Source organism: Oryctolagus cuniculus, chromosome 18, assembly GCF_964237555.1.
Source record: "Oryctolagus cuniculus chromosome 18, mOryCun1.1, whole genome shotgun sequence".
Taxonomy (NCBI): domain Eukaryota; kingdom Metazoa; phylum Chordata; class Mammalia; order Lagomorpha; family Leporidae; genus Oryctolagus; species Oryctolagus cuniculus.
The window spans coordinates 26505413-26528993 of NC_091449.1; the positions used below are offsets into that span (position 1 = coordinate 26505413).

General features: G+C 56.7%; 1 protein-coding gene and 3 long non-coding RNA genes across 11 annotated transcripts in view; 1 reads left to right on the plus strand and 3 right to left on the minus strand.

Moving 5' to 3' along the window:
- Nucleotides 1-2927, minus strand: part of LOC138846415 (uncharacterized) — a 29673-nt gene extending 26746 nt beyond the window's left edge. For both annotated transcript variants that reach the window (XR_011383890.1, XR_011383889.1), the window contains exon 1: nucleotides 1728-2927. This is a non-coding gene — a long non-coding RNA (uncharacterized lncRNA). The remainder of the gene's footprint in view (nucleotides 1-1727) is intronic.
- C18H19orf12 (chromosome 18 C19orf12 homolog) lies at nucleotides 2773-14153 on the plus strand. Of its 6 annotated transcripts, none has more exons than XM_070062023.1 (4): nucleotides 2773-3285; nucleotides 7236-7406; nucleotides 13202-13454; nucleotides 14042-14153. In XM_070062023.1, the coding sequence occupies exons 2-4, from the start codon at nucleotides 7247-7249 to the stop codon at nucleotides 14058-14060; spliced, it is 432 nt and encodes a 143-aa protein (XP_069918124.1). In that variant the 5' UTR covers nucleotides 2773-3285; nucleotides 7236-7246; the 3' UTR covers nucleotides 14061-14153. The 6 variants fall into 6 exon arrangements, with proteins under 6 accessions (XP_069918124.1, XP_069918127.1, XP_069918128.1 ...); XM_070062026.1 differs by lacking the exon at nucleotides 2773-3285 and adding an exon at nucleotides 3523-3735; XM_070062022.1 differs by lacking the exon at nucleotides 2773-3285 and adding an exon at nucleotides 3591-3729.
- LOC138846417 (uncharacterized) lies at nucleotides 4570-7236 on the minus strand. The gene is made up of 2 exons (XR_011383893.1): nucleotides 6224-7236; nucleotides 4570-5907 (listed from the first exon to the last, which is right to left on the minus strand). It is a non-coding gene; the product is annotated as an uncharacterized lncRNA (long non-coding RNA).
- LOC138846416 (uncharacterized) lies at nucleotides 13534-17636 on the minus strand. 2 transcript variants are annotated; one of them, XR_011383892.1, is made up of 3 exons: nucleotides 17002-17636; nucleotides 16682-16748; nucleotides 13534-16577 (listed from the first exon to the last, which is right to left on the minus strand). It is a non-coding gene; the product is annotated as an uncharacterized lncRNA (long non-coding RNA). The 2 variants fall into 2 exon arrangements; XR_011383891.1 differs by having other exon boundaries at nucleotides 13534-16748.
- Nucleotides 17637-23581: the final 5945 nt, after the last annotated feature.

Below are 23581 nucleotides of genomic sequence, written 5' to 3' on the forward strand. Positions count from 1 at the left end.
CTGCAAGGCATCCCTTGTCTCTCCACTCCTGATGGACCACGTCCCATCCCAGGGAACTCGGCACCTGAAAGAGACCGGAGGAGATTCGCAGAGTGCTGATGGAGCTGAGGGACTGCGAGTGTACTGGGGGAAGCACTAATAATACGAGACCCTGATGATAACACACAGTCAACACCACGGCGAGTACCGAGAGCGCTGCTAAGTGATGGCTACAGGGACACGATAACCGTCTACAAATATTTGAAGGATGTAAACACCAAGGAAGCAGATGAATTAATTATTTAGGAGAGCAGTGATGAAGCCCCAGACAAGATCATTACCAGTAACAGAGCCACCTTGTTCCTCGTCAACCCTTTCAGAACCAAGCTCTCCCTAAAGGCACATGGCCCTCTTGACACAGGCTTGGCCTATTGTGCCATGGAGGGGACATGTATGTCCCATGCATGGGCTTGGATTCTAATAATCACAGCTGGCATTTGGTGAATACCTGGGGTTATGTGTTAAAATCGTGTTGCCTGGGGGCTGGTGTTGTGGCATAGTGGATAAAGTTGTCACCTGTGATGCCAGCATCCCATATGCTCACTGGTTCATGTCCCGGCTGCTCCACTTCCCATCCAGCTCCCTGCTTATGGCCTGGGAAAGCAGTGGAAGATGGCCCAAGTGCTAGGGCCCCTGACATCCATGTGGGAGATGTGGGTGAAGCTCCTGGCTCCTGGCTTCGGCTTGGCTCAGCCCTGGCCAAGGGGTAGCCACTTGGGGAATAAACCAGTGGATGGAAGATCTCTCGATCTAACTCTTTCAGATAAACAACATAAATCTTTGAATATAAATAAATAAAATTGTGTTGCCCAAAAAGATGTGGAAGTCCTAACCCTGTCGCTGTAAATGTGGCTTCATTTGGATCTAGGGTCTTTGTAGATGAGATCAAGAGAAAGCGAGGTATTAGGTGGTATTTCTGCATCTTTAGAAGCAGATGGAGATTCGCGCACAGATGCAAAGACCCAGAGAGAGTGCTCTGGGGCGGAAGAAGCAGAGAGGCAGCTGCAGCACCAACTGCTGGCGACCAGAAAGAAGCTGAGAAGGGGCTGCCCTTTGAGAAAAATTGTCCTGGAGCAGGTGCTGTGTTAAGCCGCTGCCTGCAGTGCCAGCATCCCATCTGCACAGCTGTTCAAGTCCTGGCTGCTCCACTTCCAATCCAGCTCCCAGCTAACACGCCTGGGAAAGCAGCAGAAGATGGCCCAAATGCCTGGGCCCCTGCACACACACGGGAGACCCACAAGGAGATCTGGGCTTCAGCCTGGCCCAGCCTCAGATGGTGCGGCCACTTGAAGAGTAAACCAGTGGGGTGGAAGACCTCTCTCTCTCTCTCTCTTTCTCGCTCTCCCTCTGCCTTTCAAATAAATAAATAAATCTTTCAAAATACACATAAAGTCGACCCTAGTGGATCAGTCTGCTAGAGCAAAATCCCCCCATGGGGTTATTTATAAACAGCAGAAATTGATTTCTCCCAGTTCTGCAGGCTGAGAGTCCAGGACCTCGGGTGAGGCCAGGTCCTCAGAGGTGGCACCTTCCTGCTGTGGCCTCACTAGCCAGAGTCCCTCAGGCCACTTCTACAAGTGCCACCCACGGCAGGAGCCTCATGACTAATCACTAATGCCACCCATGGCTGGAGCCCTCATGATTAATCACTACTGCCACCCATGGCGGGAGCCTCATGACCTACTCACCTCCCACAGAGCCCACCTCTCCTGCCAGGACACCGGGGATTAGGTTAGAACGTGGGCATTTTGCAGGCACAGTAGCATTCAGCCCAGAGCAGGGGGCACGGTCCTGTCCACACCCCAGTTTCAGATTCCAGCCTCCAGAACAGCGAGCCAACTGTGGTGTCTGCTCCAGGCCACCCAGTCGGAGGTCCTCTGTATGGCAGCCTGAGCAGATGAGTGCGCCTGGTACCTGTCCACGCGGGTGCTCAACACTGCATGTGGAAGGGATGGGGGGTGCAGGGAGACCTCCCTGGCCCACAGACATCGTCCCAGACAAGGAAACCGAGGCACGGAGATGTTGAAGAAACGTCTCGAGTCCCTGTAAGCATTACCAAAGCAAAGTTGCGGGCCGGGCTGGCGCAAAAAAATTCCACTCAGAGATCCTGTGTTTGCGAGGGGTCCAGCTGTATCCTGTGTTGCACTTCCAGGCTCCCACGTGGGAAATCATTTTATGACTTCTCTCGTGGCAGGATGCAGGCCCCTGGCTGCCGTGGGCTGGCCACCCGCGTGGACTTCACACGCTGCCCTTTGCACGGGGCTTCCACTTTGCGGTTTCCTGTATAGCACGTCCCCATCTTTGCCCTACACCCGGTCTCTGGGGCTGGAGTCAGTTCTCTCGTGTACCGCCAGAGGGAGCCCGCGGCAGAGGCAGGGCCGGCCTCCCCCAGGCTGACACAGCAGCAGGCTGGGCTATTAGCTTCAGTTTACTTTCACTTTTGAAAGTCACGCAGAGGCAAAGTTCCCACCCGGCTAGAGAGGGAGTCCTTCCACGCCAGGAGAACCCGGAGTTGGAGAACCTCATAATGGGGATAGAGGACGATACAGTGACAATGGCTGCCAGGGGTCCTCTGGTGTCCAGCAGCCCCCGGGGATAGCCAGGCAGGGTGCTGGGAGCACACACACGCACACGCACACGCACACGCACGAGCCTTGGGCTGGACACGCCCAGGCTGGCGTCTGCACCCCGAGGCTTCCTCACTGGGCAGCCCTGGGCAGACCAACCTCTGTGTGTGTAGCTCCTGCCACGTGTGACTTGGGTACTGGACCGCTTGGAGCCCGGGCTGAGCGGGCAGTGGAAAGCCCCAGAAGTCTCTTTCAGACCTGAGATGGTTCGGGCGGCTCTCAGGGCTCCAGCAGCACCGGAGCTTGGGCGCTGGGCAGAACCAGGCCTTCCCTGGCCCTGCCCCCTCGGGCCCTTTGCTCGCTCCCATGAGGCTCCCCTGCCCCAGCTCTGGCCTGACTTCTGCCCGTGAGGCCCCTGTGCACACACTGTGGCCAGCTGGAAGTCCACTCTGGCCAGCGGTCACCCATGTTGACTTGGCACTTCTGTTTTTTTTTTTTTTTTCTTAAATTTCCATTTATTTATTTATTTTGAGACGCACAGAGATTGCACTTGGCATTTCTGACCGTCTTCCCTGTGCCCTCTCCCTGCCCAGACTGGGGAGGCCAGGAAAGATCGCTCCACCCTAGAGACCCCTTAAGGCACCAGGAAGGCTGGAGGGGACCCCGAGTGGCACCGAGGGTGAGTGCTGGAGGCAGCAGGTGCAAGGCTAAGGGGCACCCCCAGTAGGGTCCCTGGGGGCCGCAGGCACTCGGCTCCTGCCCTAGCCGCGATCCCAGCGTTAGTCTAGGGGCCAGCCAGGGCGGGGGCGGGGGTCCCGGCCCGCGCCCTCGGGTACCTCCCCGGCTTGGGCCCGGCTTCTGGACTCGGATGCCCGCGACCCGACGTCTGTCGACCCGGAAAACCCCGTGAGCCGGCGCCGGAAGGCGGGGAGGCGGGGCCAGCGAGCCAGGGCCGCCGCCGCCGCCGCCGCTGCCGCCGCCGCCGCCCGGGCCTGTGCGACCCTCGGCGGGGCGCGTGGGGAGCAGGAGCCGGGGCCGGGGTGGGCCGTCCCGGGCTCGGAAGGGCCGCGGGCCTCGGTCACCCCGCGAGCGCGGAGCGGGCCTATAACCTGGGCACACCCAGGTAAAGGTGCGGCCGAGGGCGCGGCGCCGGCGTGGGGAGGGGACAACCCAGGCCCATGGGGCCTGCAGGCCTGGGGGCTGCTTGGGGGCGGGGGCTGGGGTCCGGTTCCTGGGTGAGGCCAGGTTCTGTATTTCTGACCTTCGGAGTGTCAGTGCGTGCGTTTTCCATGTGAAGAAACTGAGGCACGAGCGGGCGGTCTGCACTCCAGTAAGCAGCCCCCCCCCCGCAGTCACTGGGTGTGGGGGGGGGCGTGGGTGTCAGAGCAGCGCACCTGCGTGGGGGCAGCACACCTGGCCCTGCCAATGGCAGGTGATCAGGAAGCTTGGTAACGGTTGAGGAGGTGCGATTAGTTTTGGTGAGCACAGGCGAGTGCTTTTGCCTTTTACAAAACCAGTGGGGGTGCAGTGGCTGGCTGGCTGTGTGTGTGTGGGGGGGAGTCCAGCCGCTCCTCCCCCCTGGATTGCAGAAGCAGAGCCCTGTGACCTGGCCCGATATATTTCAGATATCTCCTGCAGCCTACAGGGCATTCGTACAAGAAACGGGGCCGAGGAGTTGGCATTGGCTTCCCTCGTGCCTTACAGCTGGGCTTCCCATGACCCGGGTCAGCCTTGTGCACACATCTGAGTCTGAACTGGGTGTGACCCTGGGGGGTGGAGGCGACACTGCCCCTGAGGCTGTGCCCCTCTGAGTGCTCTCCTGCCTCCTCCCTCCTCACCCCTCTGGCCATGCGCAGACAAGCACCTCGGGGTTGGAGGACACGCTGGCTTCCCTCTCTGGAGACTTTTTTTTTTAAAGAGCTCCAGAGATGGGTTTACAAAGCTGCCTTCCACAAGAATCTGCTTTTTTTTTTAAAAGATTTATTTATTTATTTGAAAGTCAGAATTACAAAGGGGGGTGGGGAGGTCTTCTATCTGCTGCTTCACTCTCCAATTGACCACAACAGTCGGAGATGCGCCGATCCAAAGCCAGGAACTTCCTCCAGGTCTCCCACGCAGGTGCAGAGGCCCAAAGACTTGGGCCATCTTCTGCTGCTTTCCCAGGACATAGCAGAGAGCTGGATCAGAAAAAGAGCAGCCGGGACTCGAACTGGCGCCCATATGGGATGGCAGCACTGCAGGTGGCGGCTTTACCCACTAAGCCACAGTGCCAGCCCCCACAAGAGTCTTTTGGTGCTCCAACTTCTGAAATGATTCTTGCAAGGACATGAAGGGGCAGCCACAATGCTCTCATCGACCCCTCACTACCCCTGTCTGCAGAGGTCGAGGCTTGTGCCTGGGGCTGGCCTGCTTGGGCTCGGTGGAGGTTGGGGGTAGTAGCACCGTAAGGCTCTATCAGCCCGGGTGGGTTTGAGATTACAGGGAGTGAAGTGTGCGTATTTCTTGCTGTGGAATCCCAGAGTATAGAAAACCCATGTCAGAAGTGGCGTCCGGGCACCTGCAGGCCAAGAGTGGCAGGGCCTGGGCTGTGCCTCCTCTTTTCCTAGATAGTTGACAGATGAAAAGCTCGGGTATGAACCAGAGCTAAGCTGGCGGATGGTTCCGTATCTTACAGTGGGATGTGCAGTTTTCTGACTGGTGTTTTGGCCGGCACATGCGCTGATCCGAAGGCAGGAGCCAGGTGCTTCTCCTGGTCTCCCATGGGGTGCAGGGCCCAAGCACTTGGGCCATCCTCCACTGCCTTCCCGTGCCACAGCAGAGAGCTGGCCTGGAAGAGGGGCAACCGGAAACAAATCTGGCACCCCGACCAGGACTAGAACCCAGTGTGCTGGCGCCGCTAGGTGGAGGATTAGCCTAGTGAGCCGCGGCGCCGGCCCCTCTGGGTGTCTTGATCCGTGTTTGCAGCAAGGCTCATTTTGTTTGCTTTTCAGGGCTGTGGCCACCTGGCAAGCCAGACTGTGCCCTCCGGCTCCCTGTTTCTGGGTGGCTTCTGCTAGGTCCAGCGCCTTCCCTGTGATTAGCGATGCTGTTGTCATGACGTCCATGTGTGGACAACCTTGCCCACTGGAGGAGTGGAAGGCAGCTGCCTTCCAGGGAGGAGGAAGAGCCGGTGGAGCCGTCTGGACAGGGCAGCTGGAGCAGGGACCCGCTGGCCCGAGTCTTCGAGGCCTTGGGCAACCCCGTGAGGCCTCCCTGTCCATTGCCTTTCGCCCCTCACTTGGCTGGAGAGGCCTGGAGAAGCCTGTTTGCAGTGTGGGAAAGGAGGAGGACTCAGCAAAGGCCCAGACACCCCGGCCACGCTCTCCTAGGGTCTTGCCTCGCACAGTGGGGTCAGAAGTACAGAACCTCGCCTCCCCAGGCCCTCTGTAGTTAGCACAGCCCCACGTGGCTCCTGGGCACTTGTGGGAGTCATGGATGCCAAGGATATCAGAGGGAAGGAGGAGGGGAGATGGAGAGCGCCCTGCCCCGCCCTTTCTGGGACCAGGGTGTGGACGGACACATGGTGGCTGTGAACACTCGGTGCCCTCTCCCAGGGCCGGGAGATCCGGGTTATGTACCTAAGAGACTTCTGGTTCTGGGTTCTCCTCGGCTCCAAAGCAGGTCGCATAACCCAGTTACTGAGCAGTAGACTCTACCAGTCCCTTGCGGATTCTTGGTGTGTTCAGTCTCTGATTGCTTCATGGGTTCCTGAATGTTTCTTAATGTTTATTTGCAGCTACTTGAAGGGCAGAGAGAGAAAGAAAGAGAAAGAGGGGGATCAGTCTCCCATCTGCTGGTTCACTCCCCAAATGCTCACAACAGCTAAAGCTGGGCTGGGTGAAAGCCAGGGACCTGTAACTTCATCCGGGTCTCCCACATGGCGGCAGGCGTGCAAACACTTGGGCCATCGTCCGCTGACTCCCAGGGTGCACTGGCAGGGAGCGGGGTGGGGAGCACCTGTCCCGGCCGGGCTGTCAGTGTCCTGTGTGTGGAGCTGTCCCCTCTGAAGAGCAGCAGGGCGGGGACGCTGGGGGTGCACGTCCGTACCAGGGAGGTCATTTAGAGCCGCTCTGAGTCTGCCGCACGCCAGCCCCAGACGCTTTGCCTCCGCCCTGCTCACACCTCACGAGTGTGCAGCCCATGGGAGGCCCACCTCCAGCCAGGCAAATGCCCGAGTGGGCCTGGATCCCGTCCTCTGCCCTTCCCCGGCTTGGTGTCAGCGCAGACGCCCCGTCACGTAGAAGAGGCCACAAGGATCCTGAGACATCCTGGGCTCCGCCAGGCTTTGTGTGTCAAGGGCGGCCTGAGCCAATGGAGGGGCCGCTGCAGGAGAGGGCAGAGCCCATGGCCGGGGTGGCGCCTTCATCTGTCCCGAGTCAGCAGCTAATCGGAGGGCAAAGGAGCCCTTGTGTCCCCTCTGCTGCTTCTGTTTGCTCATAGCTGGCTGCTGTCCCGAGTGCTCTGTGATGGGGGCGTCTAACTGACGCCTGCACACAGTGGGGCTGCCGCCTGCACACAGTGGGGCTGCGGCTCCCTCCAGAACTTCGGGGCTCTCCTGCTCATGAGCGCTCTCCCCTCGGCTTTCCCCAGGGCCTGCCAGGATGCCCGTCATGGTAGAGGACATCATGAAGCTGCTATGCACCCTCTCCGAGGACAGGAAGATGAAGGCGGCCGTCAAGCACTCAGGGAGGGGCGCCCTGGTCACGGGCACCGTGGCCTTCGTCGGTGGCTTGGTGGGCGGCCCGCCAGGACTAGCCGTGGGTAAGCGCAGGCCAGGCAGCTTGGGCAGGGGCGGGGGGTTCTTGAGGTTCATGCGAAAGGTGCCTGGCCCCCGCCTTGCCCCAGGGATGCCTCCGGGTGTCTGGGCCCCTGCCTCCTGAGCACCAGGTCATTTCAGAAAGGAACCAGGGAGGAAGCTGAGCACCTTACGATGAGTTTTGCAGCGGCTGGTGTCCTCCTTTTGAAAACAGAAAGTGCAGAAAAACCACAGATGGGGAGAAAGCTGGCCGCTACCCCTGGAGCTGTCACCTGCCCCTCCTGGGCTGCCCGTTCCACCTGGGAATGAAGCTCTGGCTGATTCCCTGTCCTTCCTCGGAGCTGGGATGAAGTTGTGTCCTTTGGGCAGGGGCAGGAGGGATTGCTGTGCCCTGGCTGTGGGGTGTGGCCTGACCCCTGGGCTAGGGTGCAGCTGAGGAGGGGCTGGGGGAGGCCTCCCTGGAGGTGGCCCCAGGCGCATCCTGCAGCACAGGTTCGCTCGTGTCCTGGGGCTGCCTTGGGCGGTGCAGGGGTTTCCCCAGTGCCTCCTCCGTGTGGGGCCGCGGGGAGAGCTCCCCACCTGGTGGAAGCCTATCCAACGGCTGCCGGTCTTCCTACGGATGTGGGCTGAAGAGAGGCCGCTTTTCTGCCGAGGCTGGCGTCTGTTTCCAGCTCGCTGGCCAGGCTTCCTGGGCTGTTCTCTCCTTGGGTAGCAGGATTGACATTCAAGGACATTGGGGCGAAGCCACAGGACAGGAAGAGTAAGTGTGCGGGCGGCCCCAGACCTCCCCTCGAGAGAAACTCCTGGAGCGAACGAGCAAGGGAAGAGAGGAGGCCGTTTCCTCCTTCCTCAGTGGCACGCTGGGTTCTTAGCCCCTTGGGAGCGCGCAGGGGAGGGCTTCCTGGGGTGGTTTGATCCCGTAGCCTCACCCAGAGGCCACTCTGGGAGTATGCATTGCATTGGGACTGAGTAAAAGCTGGCAGAGACCTGGGCAGTTGCTGCTTCCAGCTCTTGACCGTGGGAGGAGGGGGTGGGGGGAGCATCATTTTACCGAGAAAACAAAGGAATTCTCTTCTCCAAAGAGCTAGTAAGTTGCCGGTGGATGTCCCGGAGACGCCGCGCACTGAGTGCTGCTCTGAGTCACATACTGCTGTTCTCGGGGAGGTGCGGTGCACACGGTGTGACTCTCGTGGGCTCCGAGCGTTCCACTGGGGTCCTGGGGCACAGTCGCAGAGAACTTGTAAATCTGCCTTCCCCAAATGCTCCTCCCCTCAGGAGACTTGGTGCACCCTGTCCAGGAGCAGCGTCCAGCCTCCGACTTGAGGCTGGGGCAGCGTGGCGGGGCAGCGGGTTAAGCCGCCACCTGAGATGTTCAGCACCTGCTCCGCTGCTGAGCCAGCTCCTGCTAACGTGCCTGGGAAAGCAGCAGAAGGTGGCACAAGTGCTTGTGAAGGGGGAGAGTGAATTACTAATTTTTCCATGCTCTAGCCATACACCTGGGGAGGTAATCTAAGCACATGCATGTGTAAGATGCACAAAGTGATCAAGTTTTATTGAAAAGGAGAAAGCGAACACACACACTCACATACTCATGAGCACGAGTTGCCCCACACAGAGAAATGCCCATTGTGAGTAGGCAGTGGGCCCAAAGGGAGACAAGGGGGGCTGGTGCCCTGGTGTAGTGGGTAAAGCTGCCACCTGCCATGCCTGCAACCCATATGGCTGCCAGTTCCAGTCCTGGCTGGTCTGCTTCCCATCCAGCTCGCTGCTAATGTGCCTGGGAAAGCAGTGGAAAATGGCCCACCCTTGGGCCCCTGTACCCATGTGGGAGGCCTGGAAGAAGCTCCTGGCTCCTGCTGGCATAGCCCCAGAAACCATTGCATCCACTCGGGAGTGAACCAGCAGATGGAAGATCTCTCTCTTTCTTTCTTTCTTTCTTTCTTTCTTTCTTTCTTTCTTTCTTTCTTTCTTTCTTTCTTTCTTTCTTTCTTTCTTTCTTCTTCTTTTTTTTTTTTTTTTTAAGACAGAGTTACAGAGAGAGGTAGAGAGGTAGAGACAGAGAGAGAGAGAGAGGTTTTCCATCTGCTGGTTCACTCCCCAACTGGTCTGAATGGCCAGAGCTGTGCTGATCCAAAGCCAGGAGCCAGGAGCTTCTTCCGGGTGCAGGGGCCCAAGGGCATGGGCCATCTTCTATTGCTTTCCCAGACCATAGCAGACAGCTGGATCAGAAGAGGAGCAGCTGGGACTAGACCCGGCACCCATAAGGGATGCCGGCGCTTCAGGCCAGGGCTTTAACCCACTGCACCACAGCACCAGCCCCAACAGAGCAGTTTCATCATCCAAAACATCCTCTCTGCTGTCCAGTTAATCCCTCCCTAGGTCCCATCCCATAGTAATCACTAATCTTTCTGTTTTCTCCCTTCCTCTCTCTCTGTGTAACTCTTTCAAATATATTTTTTTAAAAAAGACTTTAAAAAGGAGGAAAGGGTAGGGGACAGGAAACAGCACCCCAGTTTCTCCTCTGCTTGTCTCCTGTGGCAGAGAGAGCTTCCCCAAGTTGTTGGCCTCTTTTCTGAGGGGTGGGGGTGTGTGCCTCTGCAGGCATAAAGCCACCTGGGAGTTTTATGATGCCTCCATAAAATTCCCTGTGTTCTTTACTGTGCATATCTTCATGGCACCTTCCTCCCAAGTTCTGGATGAAAGGGGCACTTTGACAAGGAGGAGGATAGCTTTACACGTGGGGTGGGGGCTCGTGGCTTACTGGTGCTCTCAGCTCAGCAGGTCCTAGACTAGCTGCCTGCCTATCCCCTGCCACCCACAGGGGAGACCCAGATGGAGTTCTTGGCTCCTGAATTTGGCTGGCCCAGCCCGGCCAGTATGGCCATTTGGGGAGTGAACCAGTGGATGAAAGATCTCGCTCTTCCACCTGCCCCCTCTCTGTAACTCTGCCTTCCAAGTAAAAAGGAGACTTGAGGCGGACCCGGCAAGTGTCTGCCTCAGGCCAGAGCAGGTGCCCCCTGCAGCGGCTTCCGCGTGGCTTTCTGCAGGGGTGTGGACTTTGCTGCCTGCTGTCTGAGTCAGCCCTCGGTGGGTTCTCTCTGGCCCATGCTGCACTTTTTAAAATAAGGTTTTCCGGCCGGCACCGTGGCTCACTAGGCTAATCCTCCGCCTGTGGCGCCGGCACACCAGGTTCTAGTCCTGGTCGGGGCGCCAGCTTCTATCCCGGTTGCTCCTCTTCCAGTCCAGCTCTCCGCTGTGGCCCAGGGGTGCAGTGGAGGATGCCTAACTCCTTGGGCCCTGCACCTGTATGGGAGACCAGGAGAAGCACCTGGCTCCTGGCTTCGGATCAATGTGGTGCACCGGCCGCAGCCCGCCGGCCGCAGTGGCCACTGAGGGGTGAACCAACAGAAAAAGGAAGACCTTTCTCTCTGTCTCTCTCTCTCTCTCACTGTCCACTCTGCCTGTCAAAAAAAAAAAAAATAAGGTTTTCATTTTGGAAGAATAGTAGATCGACAGGAAGCTGCAATACATTCCCACGTATCTCTCACTTAGGTTTAATTACCCTAATGTTAACAAGGATCATGGTACATTTATCAAAACATTACTGTTAACCACTGAGATTTGGATTTCACTGGTTTGTTTGTTTAAGATTTATTTATTTATTGAATGGCAGAGCAGCTGGGAGGTGGGGGGACAAAAGAAAGAGATCTTCATGTGCTGGTTCACTCCCCAGATGGCTGCAGTGGTCAGGGCTGGGCCAGGATGAAGCCGGGAGCCCAAACCTCCATCCTGGTCTCTCCTGGATGCCAGGGACCATCTGCTGCTGCTTTTCTGGCACAGTAACACGGAGCTGGGAAGTGGGGCAGCCAGGACTTGAGCCAGTGCTACAGTATGGGATGTTGGTATCGCAAGTGGCAGTTTCTTCTCTTTTTTAAAAAAAAGATTGATTTATTGGGGCCGGTGCTGTGGCACAGTGGGTTAATGCCCTGGCCTGAAGCATCAGCATCCCATATGAGCACCGTTTCAAGATCCGGCTGCTCCGCTTCCGATCCAGCTCTCTGCTATGGCCTGGGAAAGCAGTAGAAGATGACCCAAGTCCTTGGGCCCTGCACCCATGTGGGAGACCTGGAAGAAGCTCCTGGCTCCTGGCTTCAGCTCAGTGCAGCCCCAGCTGTTGCAGCCAATTGGGGAGTGAACCATCAGATGGAAGACCTCTCTCTCTCTACCTCTACCTCTACGTCTACGTCTACCTCTACCTCTACCTCTCCTCTCTCTGTGTAACTCTGACTTTGAAATCAGTAATAAAAAAAGAATTGAACCTCAACCCTTTAAAAACAGATTGATTTATTTATTTGAAAGGCAGAGTTAGAACAGGGGAGAGAGAGCGAGAGAGAGAAAAAGATCTTCCATGTACTGGTTCACTCCTCAGATGGCCACAATGGCCAGGGTTGGGCCAGGCCAAACTCTGGAGCTAGGAGCTTCATCCGGGTCTCCCATGTGGGTGTAGGGGCACTTGGCCCATCTTCTGCTGCTTTCCCAGGCACATTATCATGGAGCTGGATCAGAAGAGGAGCAGCTGGGACTTGAACTGGCGCCTGTATGGGATGCTGGTGCTGCAGGTGGTGGCTTAACCCACTCCGCCCCAGTGCCAGCCCCAGATTTCACCAGGTTTTGCTTAGTAATCCTTTCTTTTTTGGTTCTAGGTTCCAGTCCACCATCCCACAGTGCTTGTAATCTGTTTCCTAGTCTCCCCTGGTCTGTGCCAGCTGGTCAGACTCTCCTGCTTTCGTGACCTTGGCGGTTAGGGGAGGAACCGGGCAGGTGTTTGATTTGTCCTGTGTGTGTCTCATGGTTAGACTGGAGTCGTGGGCCTCGGGAAAGAAGTCTGCTCAGAGGTGACGGTCCTCCCTTGCATCACCCCAGGGCACACGGCATCCACTTGGCACCCCGGCGATGCCGGCCTGGCTCCCTTGGGGAAGGTCATGCACGCCGGGTTTTTCCACTGTGAAGTCTGTTTCCCTTTTCACACACTGTTCTCCAGGGTGACTCACAAAGGCCAGATGGCTGCAACATTAAATATATCTGATTGCTGATATTTTAAAATTGAGGCATTCTAAAGATACAAACCCGGTATTGTGTGTGGCAGGAATTGGCTGGCCTGGGGGAGCAGCTGCCCCCTCAGGCAGGGGCCCAGCTCTCGAGGTCGGCACAGGCCCCCAGTGCCCGCCTCACGCCTGTTGGGCACCGGCCCGGCCCCTGAAGCTACTTGGGTTTGGACTCCAGCCTCAGGGCCCTTCCCCCAGCACACAGCATTGCACGGATGCTCCAGCCCCTGCAAAGCAGGCCCACACTGGGGAGTAGGTTTGCATCCTGTCCAGCGGCAGGCAAATAGTAGACCGCATTGAGCGTGTTCCTCTTCATGGAACCTGGAGGGGTTTTAGGAAGAGTGTCGCTTTAAGAAAACAGCATCTCCTTATCTGTCCCCAGGGTCCTGTCACCTCCTGAGCGCACTGGAAATTTCCTAGGCTCAAGGGCGTGCATCAGCCACCCCCACGGAGGGAACTTGGCCTCCCCACTGCATGAAGGGAGATGGCGCGGGAAGTGGGGCCGCCCTCCGCTGTGGGAGAGGACTTCAGCCCGCACTTCATTTTGCATCTGTCAGTGTGGCGCCTAAGGCTTGGGTGGCAATTGCTGGAGCCAGGTGGAGCCAAGATGGCCTAAACCTCGGGCCTCCCTGCTGCCCGCGGAGCAAGCACGCGGCTGAGCCCCGCTGCGCTCACCGCCCGTCCTTGCTTTCCAGGGGGTGCCGTCGGGGGCCTTCTGGGCGCCTGGATGACGAGTGGACAGTTTAAGCCGATCCCGCAGATCCTGCTGGAGCTGCCCCCGGCCGAGCAGCAGAAGCTGTTCAACGAGGCCAGCGCCATCATCCGGCACCTGGACTGGGCCGACGCCGTGCAGCTGACCACGCTGGTCATGGGCAGCGAGGCCCTGCAGCAGCAGCTGCTGGCGATGCTCGTGGGCTACATCACCAAGGAGCTACGGGCGGAGATTCGGTACGAGGACTAGGCCGCCCCTGCCGGCGACTCTGGCTGTGCCTTGAGATAACCCTGGGGCTTGCGGGGTGCCACAGGGTGCCGGGGGAGCCTCCACCCGGAGTGGGGTCTCCTGCTGGAGAGGCTACCGCTGTACTGTGACGTGTTCTAGAAATTACTTACCAGCGTGCCCTGGCGGCCCTTTGACCCAGAAGCCGTTGGGAAGCAAGGGCGCGTCCATCTCAGGCCTCAGAGGCAGTTTTCTGGGTTCCCTATCAGGTGCTTGGGCGTCTGGAGGAAGTCCCCGTGCTCCCAGTACGCTTCCTTCGCCCTCCCTTCTTCCAAGCACCTGTGCAGGAACCGGCCCCTCCGGCCAGGGTCTCAGGACCCCGAGCGACCTGTGCCAGAATCGTGTTTACCTCCCGGGCGTGCTGCGCCCTGCCCACTGACTCCTGAGCGGCTTCCCAGAGGAGGGGGCCAGCTGTTGAGCCAAGCTGCAAGCATGAGGCGCGGTGGGCCCTGCTCCCGCTCGCTGCACACCCAGCTCTCCCCCCTGAGAAACCCTGGTCACGCTTGAGTTCGCGTTTCAGATGAAACCGTTTCCTTAGGAGGCGCTGCTCTTTCTGAAGCGGTGGGTTCAGAAGCCGTCTCTAAGAAATGTCCGTAGCCCGAGGACTGCCCTGACCCGTGCTCCAGTGACAATAAATTCTCCTCTGAAAAGACACTTGCCCACGCGTTTTGTGTACAGCATCTCTAACATTCAAACGCCTTCGTGGGAGACAACAGGGAAAGTTCCAGAATGAAGACAGCTCCCCTCCTCCACCCAGAGTCCCATGCCTGTCTCCCGCCTGCCTCCCCAGCTGGCCGGGGGCCCCTGTGCTGCCACCACTGTGCACACAGCCCCCAGCCCCTTCTGGCAACCAGAGAGTATCCTGTGGGGGCCCAGGCCCTGGGGCAGGGCAGGGCCTTGGGCGCTCTCCCGGGTCCTGTAGGCCTGGAGGCCGTCTTCCAAGCGGACTCTAACCCATGGTGATCCAGGCAGGACCGAGCCTTTGGTTCTGTGGGAGAAACTGCTCTTCAGTGGCCTCACCTGGCCTGGGTCAGGAGCCCTAGCACCTAACTCCTGGAGTGGACGGGGCTGGGGGCAGGGGCTGCACAGCTGAGCACGGCTGTGCGTCCTGCCTAGCGAGCCCCTCACAGCCCCTCCCGTGGGACCCACAGTGGGGCTGCGCTGCACGCGGCCGTGTGTTAGCTTCTGAGGACATGAGGTTGACCTCTCGGTAGCGTAGGCACAATAAAGTCTTCAGGTTCAGGATGAAGACCTTTTTCTCATTTTGAATGAGACACCGCGTTCCGCAGTGGCTTGCAAGCCCTCCTCCATGGACGCTCAGGGCTGCACGGCGCTCCCTTCCTGTAGCTGGCCACTGCTCTCACGGCCAGGGCCAGGCCGCACAGGGCAGACGCAGTCCCGCGGTCCTGTGTCCAGGGAGCCCCTCTCCCCGGGAAGAACACCCCAGAGGAGTGGGCCGGGCCCCGACCGTGGACAGGCAGGACTGGGGGTGGCCCGGTGACTGTGTGCCCCCACCCTGCTCTTGTGCTCTCCTGGATGCGCCCCAGGCGCTCTGCCCGCTCTGCAAGCCCCCCTGCCGGCCCTGGAGGGTTACATTTCTGTGTCTTTGCAAAGATGGATTTATTTGTTTTTGGATAGCGAACATTGGCCTGGCACAACTGTTACAAGGTGCCAGAGGGTTCAAACTGAGGAAGGCGCCTCCCTCCCCAGCAGACCCTGGAGGCAGCCACTACTGCCGTTACTTACGCATTCTCTTCACGGTTTTACAGTAGCCTTGCACGTTTCCTTTGTCAACGTTTATTGCTGAAAACCTGGAAAAATCTGGTCAAATAAAACTCAGTACAAATTCCAGCACCCCAAGAACCCCTGCTAATGAAGTTGGCATCTTTCCTGTGTGTGTGTGTAACACATCTGCATCCCTACTGTACTCGCCTTTTGGGGCACACATCTCCATCACCGTTACACAGCACCATCCACGTAGTTTCAGATCCCCGGAAACCTTGGCAAGGGCTGCGCAGTGTTCCGCGGGGTCTGCCCTCATCCCCGGCGGTGTTTCCCATTGCGAGTGTTTACTGTCACAATGCTGAGTGAACCCCTTTGTGTGACTTCTCTGCATGGCTTAGATCAGCACAGTTGGGCGTCATCAGAATGAAATTACTGGATTAAAAAGCGGGCAGTTAAAAAGAAGTGTCTTGGGGCTGGCTCTGTGGTGCAGTGAGCTAAGCCTCTGCCTGTGGCACTGGCCTTCCATGTGGGCGCCGGTTCATGTCCCAGCAGCTCTACTTCCAGTCCAGCTCTCTGCTGTGGCCTGGGAAAGCAGTAGAAGATGGTCGAAGTGCCTGGGCCCCTGCACCCATGTGGGAGACCTGGAGGAGGTTTCTGGCTCCTGATTTCTGGCTTAGGATCGGCTCAGTTCCAGCTGTTGCAACCAACTGGGGAGTGAACCAGCAGATGGAAGACCTTTCACTCTGTCTCTCCCTCTCACTGTCTATAACTCTACCTCTCAAAGTGTTTTTAGTCTGTTTTTTTTTTTTAAGATTGATTTATTTATTTGAAAGTCAGAGTTACAGAGAGAGAAGGAGGGGCAGAGAGAGAGAGGTCTTCTATCTACTGGTTCACTCCCCAGATGGCTGCAACAGCCAGAGCTGGGCTTATCTGAAGTCAAGAGCCAGGAGTTTCCTCCGGGTCTCCCACATGGGCTCAGGGGCCCAAGGACTTGGGCCATCTTCTACTGCTTTCCCAGGCCATAGCAGAGAGCTGGATCAGAAGTGGAGCAGCCGAGACTGGAACCGGCCTCCATATGGGAGATTGACACTTAAGGCAGTGGCCTTACCCGCTGCACCACAGCACCATTCCCTGTTTTATTTGTTTATTGGAGAGGGCAGAGAGAGAGAGAGAACTTGCTCTCATCCACTGGGTCACTCCCTAAATACCTGCAATGGCCAGGGCTGGGCCAGGGCTGATCCAGGAGCCAGGAACTGAATCTTGCTCTCCGTGTGGGGAATGGAACCCAATTACTTGAGCCATCACCGCTGCCTCGCAGCCTGTACGCTAGTGGGCCGTGGGGTCAGGAGCTGTGAAAGGGGCCTGGTGTCTTAAATGGCATCCTCCTTGTGACATCCCTCCCCTCGGGCAACACTCCTCCCCCAACAACAGGGTTTGCGGGCGCCCTACTCACTGCACCCTTGCGCCGAAAGAGCCTCGTTCCGTGGGTGATCGCCGCCGTCCAGGTTTGCTTCCTTTGTCTTTGGGTTATAAATGGGGTCGACAGGCCTGTGGCAGGGCTGCTGCCCTCCCGGGACCTGCAGAGCCCCTCACCCCCCGCAGCAGGCTGCCCAGTGGTGCTGCGCGCCCCAGCGTCCCCGTGCGGCGGGCCTGGCCCTCACAGCGGGCACCATCGCCCAGGGCCGGCCACAGGGTGCCAGGGTGACCAGGCCACCTCGGTGCAGGCCGCCCGTGCCCTCGAGCAAAGCCGTCCACCGGCTGTCGGCTGTTCACCTGCTTCGGGGGTTCACAGGACAGCGCCGAGTGAGGTGCTCTCTGGCAGCTGCTGTAGTTCCTGCCGGCATCCGGCCGGGGGTGTGGCGGGGGGAGGGGGCGGCGGCCGGCCCGCCCGTCCTCCGGTCCGTGGTTGAGATGCGCCCCCTCGTGGGCGAGCCGGGCACTGCCTGGCCGCCCTTCCCCCTTGGTCACCGCTGGCCCGGGAGGTCTGGCCTCCTGAGGGAGGGGCCTGAGCTCCCGCATCAGCCCTATGTCAGGCAGCCTTTTTACATTTAGAGCAGAACGCCGCTGGATGCTGAGCCACCAAAGAATGGCAATTAAGAAACCCCAGGCTTCCTCTGGAGGTGTAGGGGAGCCCCTGCTGGGGTCAACATGCTGGGAGGAGGCTTGGGGGTCCCAGCCTCCAGGTCAGCCACAGGGACCCCCCAAATTCTGGTGAGTAGAGGAGATTGAGAGGTATTTCCAAACGACTGACATAGCCATGGGTTGTAAGAGGACTTTCCTTATTCTCAGTATCAATTAAGTACAAGTGTGATATCTAGCAGGTATCTGTGCCAGTTTATGAGAAAAAAATTAAATACAAGTGATCAAGCCCAGAGCTGGCAGGGTGGTGTGTACACACACACACACACACACACACGCACGCATGTGTATGCAGGGATACGTGAGGGCATGGTGTTTGGGGAGTGATTTGTGGGGAATTTACAGGGACCATCAAATTGTGTATACGTTTCAGCCAATCAATGTCACGTCTGGAAAAGCATCCCAAGAAAATAACTGCAGTGGACAAGAAGCAAAGTTACCAAGAGCGCTGCTGTTTGCAATAGCAGGAAGAAAGGGAGCCAGTGCCAGAGCTGGCCGGCAGGGGCGCTGTTACTGCGACTGTGGGCAGTGGTGGGACACGGGAGCCACGGCAAAAACGGGGAGTGGGCAGGTGCCTGGAGTGGCGCGGCCGGCCACACAGTCACACCTGTGTGCCTGGGAGCAACAGGAGGAACACAGTGGTGCTGGTGGCCCTGGGCACTGCCAGCCTGGGACACTGTGGCTCGCAGGGGGCAGAGTGCAAAGCGTGGACATCTCGTGCTGAGGGGGCTCTGAGGTCTAAAATGCGAGTCATGGGGTTGGCGTTGTGGCACAGCAGGTTAGGCCACTGCCTGCCCCTCTGGCATCCCATATGAGCGCTGGTTAAGTCCCGGCTGCTCTGCTTCGGATCCAGCTCCCTGCTAACACACCTCGGAGAGCAGTGGAGGATGGCTCAGGTACTTGGGCCCCTGCCACCCACATGGGAGACCCAGATGGAGTTCTAGGCTCTTGGCTTTGGCCCATCCCAGCCCCAGCCACTGGGGCTACTTGGAGAGTGAACCGGCAGATGGAAGATTTTCTCTGTCTCTTCCTCTCTGAAACTCTACCTTTCGAATAAATGAATTAAAAATATTTTAAAAAATGTAACTTGTTTATGCGTTCCTAAACCACACAGAAACCAGCTTTGCCAGACTTTTGGAGAGCTGGACACACACTTCCAACTTCTGGGTCTGCCTCCCAGGGACATTCAAGGCCACCATGACTTGAGAGCAGCCACAGCCTGGTGCTGCCCACATCCCATTAAGTCCCAAAGCACAGCCCGGGTTCCTTGTGCCTGTGCGCATTGGAGGTGCAAGGGCGTGGGGCCCTCTCTCACGGCGGCACTACCCAATGGAAATGCAATAGAAGTGCACACAGGAGCCCCATCTGCCATTTGAATGTTCTGATAACCACCTTTCTCAGAAGTGAGAGCCAACAGGTGGAATTAGCTGAACAATATACTTTATTTAACCCCATATGCTATCATCTGTGCATGCAATCAACGTGAGATTACTAATGAGACATTTTCACAGGAAGCCTTTGAATATGCTGCATATTTAACGAGAACAGCACGTTTCAGTTCTGACGAGCTAGGTGTCAAGCCACATGTGGCCTGCAGCTGCCATATTTCCCACCTGGGCGGTCAAGGAGACAGCGGCTTCCTGTAAGGGGCAGGAACTTCCTCTGTCTCTGTTGTCTGTTGGGAGGTGCTAGGGGCTGGGTTGTGGCTCCCGGCTTGACACTGTAACCTCTCACGTGACTGCGGCTGGAGATGGGACTGAGGGAGAGCGTTAGGTCTCATGGGGCCCTCCTCATGGGACTGGGGTCCTTACGATAGGAGGTGCTGGGCAGCTTGCTTGCTCCCTCCTGGACATGAGGACTCCATGAGGAGCAGGAGGTGGCTGCTGCTCAAACCTCACCATGCTGACACCTCAATTGTGGGCACTCAGTCTCTTGAATGGTGAGAAAATCAATTTTCTGCAGCTTAAGACACACAGTGCGTGGTATTCCGTTATGGCAGCCTGAGCTAATCAGATTTAGGGGCAAGGGCATTTTCCTCTGCCTGGAGGGGTCAAGTCGAGCTGGGAAGTGAAGCCCTCCTTCCTGGGTGGGCCTGCACATCTCCAGGGAGAGAGTGTCTTGCTGCAGCCTCTGAGATCCAGCCTTGCCCCTGCCAGAGTCCCCTCCCTCCCACTGCACCTGCCAAGCTGGGGGTCACTAAGGAAAGACACCTGCTTGCATCACCTGGCCTCTCTCCCTGCTTCTTCCTTTCGTCCTTCTGTTTAAGAGACAGGGGGAGGGGGGAGGCAGACAGACAGACAGACAGAGAGACACCATCCACTGGTTTACTTCGGAGATGCGTGCAATAGCCAGGGCTTGGCCAAGTTGGGGGCTGAGAACTGAATCCTGGTCTCCAAACATGGGCGGTAGGAAATCAAGTACTTGAACCATCACCTGCCATCTCCCAGGGTCACATTAACCGGAAGCTGGAATCGGGAGTGGAGCCAGGGCTCAAACCCAGACCTTCCAGTGTGAGATACAGGAATCCCGACCGCTAGGCCAAATGCCCACGGCTGGCCTCACTTTCAGTCTGCCATCAGTGCACTCAAACTGTTAACTGCAGGTTCTTGTCTTCATGCAGGAAGGAATCCAGACCTGAGACAGAGAGCAGTGGGCTAATGAAGGGAAGCAATGGAGAGAGTTCTCCTGCTAGTCCAGGCGGGCGTCTCTGGAGAGAACTGAGCCCAGTCTGCACTCACACTTTGGTTTTTATGGACCTGGGCGGGGGTTCCTGTTCTCCCCTCCTCCCTCTTCTGGGAAACTGGGTGAGCAATTTTTCTGGATGCGGAGTTTCCAAAAATCCTCCCAGGACCTTCTCAGCACAGCGTTATTGGACCTCACGGCCCCTCGGTGCAGGGCAGGGGGATTCCCCTGAGCTGCCCCCGGGAGTGGGCTGAACCCACCTGCCAGGCTGCTGAGCAAGCACAGGGACTTCAGGTGTGATGGCCGCTCTGCTTTTGGGGTTATGTCCTCACCCCAGTGTAAGAAAGTCCATTTTCTTTAACAATCCTCGTTTCTTCCTGTTTTCATTGGTACTTCTCCCCACGTAGCCTGCTTGGCTACCTTAAGAAAGCAGGGCTACAAGAGCTGCCCAGTCCAGTGCCTCTCCCTCTAACCTCGTCTCTCCTGGGGCTCCACACCTTCCTCTTTGTCCCCTCTCAGGTGGTGGCCTGTTTCCTGCTTCACAGGTCAGAAGAGAATACCCACTGCCCACTTCTGCACCCACAGAGCCCGTCTCTCCTCCCGTTTCTATAAACTGACCTTGCTCTTTAAAAAAAACACAAGTGACAAAGGATGAAGTAAGCATATGGGACTTCATCAAAATTAAAAACGTTTGTGTTCTGGCACTAGTAAGAAAGTGAAAGACAAGCCATGGCTAGAATACAGTAACTGCAGAGGATGCATCTGACAAGGGCCTAGAACCCAGAACAGGTGCGTGGATTCCAAACGCTTACCGGGAATGTGTGCTGGGAAAAATCTGTGCACGGACCTCAGAATCGTTTGCACTAAAATAAACTTACCTTTTCACTCCACTTTTGCACAAAATCTTTCAAGTACCTTTGTCTAAAAAACTTGCATAAGGGCCGGTGCTGTTGCTGCAGTGCCCAAATCCTATATGGGCACTGGTTCCAGTCTCGGCTGCTCCACTTCTGATCCAGCTCTCTGCTATGGCCTGGGAAAGCAGTAGAAGATGGCCCAAGTCCTTGGGCCCCTGCACCTGGGTGGGAGACCCAAAAGAAGCTCCTGGCTCCTGGCTCCTGGCTTCAGATCGGCGCAGCTCTGACCAATGCAGCCAACTGGAGAGTGAACCAGCGGATAGAAGACCTCTCTCTCTCTCTCTCTCTCTCTCTCTCTCTGCCTCTGCCTCTCCTCTCTCTGTGTAACTCTGACTTTCAAATAAACAAATACAAGAGAAACAAATGCCTTTGCCCTCCAGCTGCTCCCTCACAGTGGGTTTCTCCAGTGAGTTTTCCAGTCTCGCTCTGGTCAGCTTGCCTTCTGTTTCCCAACCCCTCCAGCCCTGCTCCTACCACCCGTGGACCTCTTACCAAGGCCACCCCTGTCCTCCCTGCGGCCACACCCAGGGTCAGCTCTACTTGACCATGGACAGATTGGGCACAGCCGGTGGCTCCCCCTTTGCTGGGCCTCCCCTTGCCTCATTGGCTGCACCTGCTCCCTCCTCTGTTGCTTCTTCCCCCAGATGGAGCTCCACACTCCTGGTTTCGGCCTGGCCCAACTGTTGTGGCCTTTTAGGAAGTGAACCAATGGATGGGAGATCTCTCTCTCTCTCCCTCTCTTTCTCCCTGTAACTCTGCCTTCCAAATAAAAAAATCTTAAAAAATAGACGGAACTGTCCAATCGTGACATTGTCCAGCTGTGCTGACATCTGCTGTCCTCCCTGCAGACAGGTGTCCAGTTAATCAAAACTCAGGAGAGGGGTAATTGCTGTCTTCTCTGGTGGGTCTTCAGGCAGCTAAGAGGCTGTCACCGTGAGGGCCCCTCCAGGATCGGCTGCTCTCCAAGTGCGTTTAATTAAAAAAATCAGCAAACCAGAGTGCCATGTTGTGGGGTGAAATTGCCTGGACTTTTTCTGTTTTTAAAGATTTATTTATTTAAATGCAGAAATACAGAGAGAGAAGGAGAGAGAGACATCTTTGATCCACTGGTTCACTCCCCGAGCGGCTGCGACAACGGTGAGGCCTGGGCCAGGCCAAAGCCAGGAGCCAGGAGTTCCTGCTGGGTCTCCCACATGGGTGCAGGGGCCCAAGCACTTGGGCCGCCCTCTGCTGCTTTCCCAGATGCATCAATAGGGAGCAGGATCGGAAGAGGGGCAGGCGGGACAGGAACCGGGGCCCACATGGGATGCTGGCACCGCAGGTGGAGGCTTAGCCTATTATGCCACAACACTGGCCCTGTGGGCTTCTTTAATAGCATACTTTTATATTTATTGTCTGCCTCCTTAATTCTTCCAGAAGGGGAGTGTTTTTTGTCTGTTTTGTTCATGGTGTTCTCCCCAGTGCATGCCAAATGGATAATGTAAATAATGTAATATTTGCTGGATGAATAAATAAATAAAATATAATGAAAAATATATTATATTATATATTATAAAAATTATTATATATGCAATATATTTTAATATATTTATATAATATAAAATTTATTCTATAGAATATAAGATAAATATAAAGTCAGCAGTTTTTTCATTCTGCATCAGTGCTAACCCATGCGTCCCACAGAGCTGTCTCTTTGGAACCAGGCCTGGCCTGGGAACCATCTCAGGCCCAGGCACCCTCCTGCCCGTGAGCTGCAGGAACAGCTCTGGTTACAGGACAGCACCTGAGAGCCGCATTCCCTAACCGGCTGGGTGATCACGGTGAAAAGGACCGATGAAGCCAAGTGTCAGTGAGGAAGTGGAGCAACTGGAACTCCACACTGCCGGGTAGTGTGCACTCGCACAAGCTCTGCACCCACCGAAGCCCAACGTCGATATGCTCCACGTCCAGTGATTCCACTTCTGGTTAGCAGAGATGAGTGTTTAGGTCCAGTAGAGACGTCTGCAGGAATGTGTGCAAAATAAACTCAAAGTGGGAACGACCCAAATGTCCCTCCATGGTGGAATGGATGAGAACTTGCAGAGGGTTCCTATCACAGAATAGCGCAGTGCAAGCTGGTAAAGAACCCGTGCCCACAAGAGCGGGGAGGAGTCTCGCAGACGCAACGTCCAGCAAAGGAGGGCAGAGCAAAACAATAGCTACAGTGGGACGTCATTTATACCAGGGGTCTTCAAAAAGTTCATGGAAAATGCATATTATGAAAAAAAAAAAACTATGCATTGATTTCAAAGTTCTTTTGTGGCAAAGCAGACATTTTCAATATTTATTTTCATTTGAAAGGTAGAATGACAGATAGAGGGAGACAGAGCGAGATCTTCCATCCATCTCCAGATGACTGCAGTGTCCAGGGCTGAGCCAGGCTGAAGCCAGGAACTGGGAACTCCTTCAGGGTCTCACAAGTGGGTGGCAGGGTCCTAAGGGTTTGGGCCCTCATCCACTGCCTCCCCGTGTGTGTGAACAGGAAGCTGGGTAGGGAGTGTAGCAGCCAGGACTCGAATCAGCATTTTGATATGGAATGCTAGCACTGCAAGCAGCGGCTTAGCCCACTGTGCCACAGT

Coding starts and splice junctions, on each gene's coding strand:
- C18H19orf12 (XM_070062023.1), top strand. CDS start 7,247: ATGCCCGTCATGGTAGAGGACATCATGAAGCTGCTATGCACCCTCTCC. Junction 7,407..13,201: donor CCCGCCAGGACTAGCCGTGG/GTAAGCGCAGGC, acceptor CTTGCTTTCCAG/GGGGTGCCGTCGGGGGCCTT.